General features: G+C 46.8%; 1 protein-coding gene across 7 annotated transcripts in view; it reads left to right on the top strand.

Moving 5' to 3' along the window:
• Window positions 1-5,918, top strand: part of SLC20A2 (solute carrier family 20 member 2) — a 125,157-nt gene that overhangs the window by 73,603 nt on the left and 45,636 nt on the right. For all 7 annotated transcript variants that reach the window (XM_037744760.1, XM_017545959.1, XM_017545961.2 and 4 more), the window contains one exon: window positions 4,244-4,384. In XM_037744760.1, the coding sequence (XP_037600688.1) occupies window positions 4,244-4,384 (141 nt within the window). The remainder of the gene's footprint in view (window positions 1-4,243; window positions 4,385-5,918) is intronic.

The raw sequence follows: 5,918 nt of genomic DNA, 5'->3' as shown, positions 1-5,918 counted from the left end.
AGATTCCAGATCACTTTTATTTTAACAACTATAGTCATTATTGAATTTTACTTATCTTCATGAAACATAGATATCTCAGCGTAGTCAGATATAATGGAAATTTCCCTTGGAAAAATAACCATTCATTGTAAAATTCATCCTTGATAGTTGTGATAGATATCTAGTTCCATCAAGCAGAAATTAAGACTTTTCTAGTCAAGAAAACTTGACTAGATGTGTTGAAAGTATGGGACAAATCAAGAAAAACACTGACAAAATTAAATCTTTTTTTTTTTTTTTCAAGACAGAGTTGCTCTGTTGCCTAGGCTGCAGCGTAGTGGCATGATCTCGGCTCACTGCAACCTCTGCCTCCCAGGTTCAAGTGATTCTCCTGCCTCGGCCTCCTGAGTAGCTGGGATTATAGGCTCCCACCACCACGCCCAGCTAATTTTTGTATTTTTAGTAGAGATGCGGTTTCACCATGTTGGTCAGGCTGGTCTCAAGCTCCTGACTTCATGATCCTCCCACCTTGGCCTCCCAAAGGGCTGGGATTACAGGGGTGAGCCACTGTGCCTGGCCTAAAATTAAGCCTTTTTTTTTTTTGAGACGGAGTCTTGCTCTGTCGCCAGGGTGGTGTGCAGTGTTGTGATCTTGGCTCACTGCAAACTCCACCTCCCGGGTTCAGGCTATTCTCCTGCCTCAGCCTCCCAAGTAGCTGGGACTACAGGCGCATGCCACCACACCCAGCTAATTTTTGTATATTTAGTAGAGATGGGGTTTCACCATGTTAGCCAGATGGTCTTCATCTCTTGACCTCATGATATGCCTGCCTCAGCCTCCTAAAGTGCTAGGATTACAGGTGTGAGCCACCACGCCCGGCCCCAAAATTAAATCTTAACTAAAGTTTTGCCTTTTGATGGATAAACTTTAAAGGAATGGCGCTGCTTATTAAAGAAATTTGTTAGTGAGGCCGCACTGAAGACCTCTGTGAGGCTAGAGGGCTCACTCTTCCTACAGACAGGATAACTTGTTTCGTTTCTCAGTTCCCCACCCCAGGCCTTTGGCTCTTTACTGAAAGAATGAAGGATACTTACCTCAACTAGAATTTGGGTTTACCAAAGCAGTTTGGGGTTTTGCTTGAATAACTTGATTTTGTTTGCTTTGGGTTTTTAAACATTTTTGGGGGGTATGTGGCTAGATGAATCTCAAAGCCTATTTTCTTGGGAATTTGTATGAGTTACCTAGATTCGTAAAATCAGGTTCTTTGCCCTGGGAGCTACATAAATTAAAGATGGTGGTGTAATTACCCATTGGCCAAAACCGCAGCTGATGCTGTCCAGATGCCTGAATTCTGCAGTCTTCCTCTCCTATATCCAGCAGGCCTTTTTTCCTTCTCCCTCCCCCCACCCACACACCCCCACTCCCCCCACTCCCCCCCTCCTTAATTCTATTCTACTTGCTTCTTTTGTTTTCTCTTTCAGTGGCTTCTCCCCCAGCCCCTGGGCCTCTGTGCTTCCTGACAGAGTTGTGTTTGAGTTAAGGTGGTTGAGCAGCCACCGGAATCGTCCTGAGCAAGTCATCTTGCGGGACTAGCTCAGCCCTACAGCAGTAGTCTGTCCACTCTGTGGGAAACCACCAATGGCTCCAAAAATCTGAGAATTCAAAACTCTGCATCTTCTTTTGGAAAGACCCACACTAGCACAAACGAGCCAGCTCCTCCAACCCCTTAAGAAGCACACGCCCCCCTTCAGCTCCCTCTGCCCAGCCACACTCTGCACCACCTCACCCCTGCCCGGCTGCCTCCCTGGCGCCCTTTCATCCACACGGGAAAGGCGGCCTCCGAGATGCCCATCTCCCCACTTTCCCTAGGTCCAGTCTTGCAGCCTTATCCCGTGCTTCATCTCCTTCCTCCTTGTCGGATGCCATTACCATACATTAAAGTATGTCTTTTCTCCACGACGCTAACTGATCTCATTTATCTTCAGACACCCCTGAGGCTAAGGCTCTCTCACCTACTCCCAGGCCTCGGCCCCACCTGTCCCTCCTTCAGCTGCCCCCTCTCTCCTCGTCTCCCTGCTGCCCTCTCCCCCTTCTTCCCTCTCACAGGTGGTCCCATTACTCCCTACCTTTCTTTACGGACTCTCCTGCTCCAGGGTATATTTTGTAAAGTCAACCACAGGAAATATAGCAGCTTTCAGGAAGGACAAATCTCATGATCTAAATTCAATGGTGTGGGTTGATAGCATTGTCTCACATCATGAGATTATTTTAATTGTCAGAATAGAAACCATATCATATATTTTCTAAGCTATGAATCTGTGCTATGAAACATGCTCCAAACCCAGGCTTTTTTTTTTTTTTTAAACCGCTGGTCTCCGAGGAGCCCAGGGCTCAGATGTGGAGGCTTAAGGACGTGTCCGCGGGTTAGGCCTGGCGCTGTCATGGAGCCCGATACGGGTTTGGCAGCACAAAGGTGGCCCCTTCTCCTCCCAATGCACGCCCCAGGGATTGACATGGGGTCACAGCTGGCCTCAGCTCAAAGGTCAGCACGCCCAGCGCACATGGGAGCAGCTGCATGTATTGCTTCATAGACGGGGACCTACACAGCCCTAAATGATCCTCCTGCAACTCAGATGCCTCTGAAGGAAATGCCAGGGGTCCCCTGAACAGTGCTGCTGCTGCCAGGCAACCCGGTTTCCAGAATTAACATTTGGGATTAATAACGTGCCCAGCTTATCAGCCAGGCCCTTTGTTCCCCTACAGTTCCATGGGAGCTTTTCAGCAACTGCTTCTGAAAGTGATCTCTCCCGGCTGATGCTTTTAATACTCACTGCAAAATCTGATCTGCTTATGAAAATATCTGAAGTGAACTGTAGCCTAGAAAAACATTAAACCTAGAAGAGAGTTGGTGAAATTGAGGTCAAAGGACACAAAGCCAACACTAATGGGATCCTCTTAACAACGAGGAATCAGACACACAAATAAAAGGTCCAGCATTCTGGGCAGGGGCTGACAGCAGATGCCCAAATTTGGATTAAATATCTTGGTTATTTCTCACAGGAGAGGCACCATCAAAAAGCAGTATGGGCTGGGTGCCGTGGCACATGCCTGTCATCCTAGCACTTTGGAACGCTGTGGCGGGAGAATGGCTTGAACCCAGGAGTTCAAGTCCATCCTGGGCAACAGAGCAAGAACCCATCTCTGCAAAAAATTTTAAAAATTGACTGAGTGTGGCAGCTCATGCCTGTAATCCCAGGGCTTTGGGAGGCCAAGGCAGGAGGATTGCTTAAGTCCAGGAGTTCAAGACCATCCTGGGTAACAGCAAGTTCCTATCTCTGCAAAAAAATTTACAAATTAGCCAAGTGTGGTAGTGCACACTTGTAGTCCCAGCTACTTGGGAGGCTGAGGCAGGAGTATCATTTGAGTCCAGGAGGTTAAGGCTGCAGTGAGCCATGATCGTGCCACTGTACTCCAGCCTGGGCAAGAGTGTGATCCTGTCTCTAAAAAAGAAAAAAAGCAACATGGTATTACACTCTCTTACATAGATAATATGACCTACCCAATATGTAGTCCTTTTCATTATGTGACCATAAGGCATAACTATGACAAAATATTTTCCCAGTACATTGCCTTTCTTGCCTTTCTGTATTCATTCGAGTCTTTAATCTCTTGCTTGGTTTTGGCCAAACTTCACCCCAAAATGAGTTCCTCTGCAGCACCCTCACTGAAAACTGACATGGGCAGTCAGTGTGTAGCACCAGGAAACCTGCCTTTAAATGCATAATCAGGCCGGGCGCAGTGCCTCACGTCTGTAATCACAGCAACACTTTGGGAGGCCAAGGCAGGCGGATAACTCGAGGTTAGGAGTTCAAGGCCTGCCTGGCTAACATAGTGAAACCCCATCTCTACTAAAAATACAAAAATTAGCCAGATGGGTTCGCTTGAACCCAGGAGGCACTGGTTGCAGTGAGCCAAGATCAGGCCACGGCACTCCAGCCTGGGCAGCACAGCAGACCTGCCTCAAAAAATAAAAAAATTAAATTAATAAATAATCATCATCCCTGTCCTCTCTGTTGAAGAAGGCAGAAGTATTCCTTTAACTAAAGTAATTGAGTGATTTTTATCCAGACTGTAGCACTTTGTAAAGAAACAATTCACAGAAAATGAAACTCAGAGAGATGTTATGGAGAACATTTGGATTTCTTTCCTTGGTGTCTACACCTCTGTACTCTGCATCTGATGGTTTTTGTCCTTTAATCTATAGGTTCCGCTGTGTGGCAGCTGATCGCATCCTTCCTGAGGCTTCCGATCTCAGGAACTCACTGCATTGTGGGCTCTACTATAGGATTCTCCCTGGTCGCCATCGGTACCAAAGGTGTGCAGTGGATGGAGCTTGTCAAGATTGGTAATTGCCATTTTCTTTTACCTATAAGAAGGAAAATTTACATTTTCTAGAGTAAGTTTTATTGCAAGTTACCTTTATATCTTTTTCTTCAAATGTTAAGGTTTAAAAGACCTAGATGGGGCTGGGCGTGGTGGCCCACACCTATAATCTCAGCACTTTAGGAGGTGGAGGCAGGCAAATCACAAGGTCAGGAGTTCAAGAGCAGCCTGGGCAAGATGATGAAACCCCGTCTCTACTAAAAATACAAAAATTAACCAGGTGCGGTGGCTAGCGCCTGTAATTCCAGCTACTCGGAAGGTTGAGGCAGGAGAATTGCTTGAACCCGTGTGGCAAAGGTTGCAGTGAGCCGAGATCACGCCACTGCACTCCAGCCTGGGAAATAGAGTGAGACTCTGNGGAGAGAGAGAAAGGAAGTGGGGGGAAGAAAGGAGACAGGTCAAATAAGAAGTCTGTCGAGGACTTTTAGGAATAAGTTATTTTAGGCCTGGTGCAGTGGCTCACATCTATAATCCCAGAACTTTGGGAGGCCAAGGCAGGTAGATAACTTGAGTTTGAGACCAGCCTGGCCAATATGGCACAACCCCATCTCTACAAAAATTAACCGGGCATGATGGCAGGTACCTGTAATCCCAGCTATCCGGGAGGCTGAGGCAGGAAAATCACTTGAACTCAGGAGGCGGAGTTTGCAGTGAGCTGAGTTGGTGCTACAGCATTTCAGCCTGGGTGAGAGAGTGACACTGTGTCTCAAAAAAAACAAAACACCTAGATAGTGTAGGTAATGTATTTTCCCTTAAAATTCCCGTTAATGGAGATAGTGAACTATTATCTGCTAGACAATTGTTTAACTCTATTCTTTTTTTTTTTTTTTTCTTTTTTTTCAGACAGAGTCTTGCTCTGTCGCCCAGGTTGGAGTGCAATGGCACAATATCGGCTCACTGCAACCTCCGCCTCCTGGGTTCAAGTGATTCTCTTGCCTCAGCCTTCCGAGTATTGGGATTACAGGCGCCTACCACCACGCCCGGCTAATTTTTGTACTTTTAGTAGAGATAGGGTTTCAGCATGTTGGTCAGGCTGATCTCAAACTCCTGACCTCAGGTGATCCACCCGCCTTGGCCTCCTAAAGTGCTGGGATTACAGGCATGAGACACCGCGCCTGGCGCAACTCTAATCTTTTAAAATGTTACATTGTCATCCAGCTTTGGAGATCACCCTCTGTTCTTCCCAGACACGTAAGAAATGTATTTGACTGAAGTCAGTCTGTCGGTCAGAGAAAGACTGGGCACAAGTGAGGAAGGTGCCTGGAATCCAGGAGTGCAGAGTCTTGGAGAAGCCTCAGAGTGAGCCCCGTGTTATGCCCCTCCCTGCATTCAACAGATCATCCAGGCTAGGTGTAGTGGCTCAGGCCTGTAATCTGCACACTTTGGGAGGCCAAGGCAAGAGGATTGCTTTCGCCCAGGAGTTCAAGACCAGCCTGAGCAACACAGCAAGACCCCATCTTTATTAAAAAAAAAAAAAGAAAAGAAAAGAAAATTAG

This window comes from Cebus imitator, unplaced genomic scaffold, assembly GCF_001604975.1.
Source record: "Cebus imitator isolate Cc_AM_T3 unplaced genomic scaffold, Cebus_imitator-1.0 Scaffold183, whole genome shotgun sequence".
Lineage (NCBI taxonomy): Eukaryota > Metazoa > Chordata > Mammalia > Primates > Cebidae > Cebus > Cebus imitator.
Note: the sequence above shows the minus strand (reverse complement) of the source record. Positions and strands in the feature narration are given on the sequence as shown.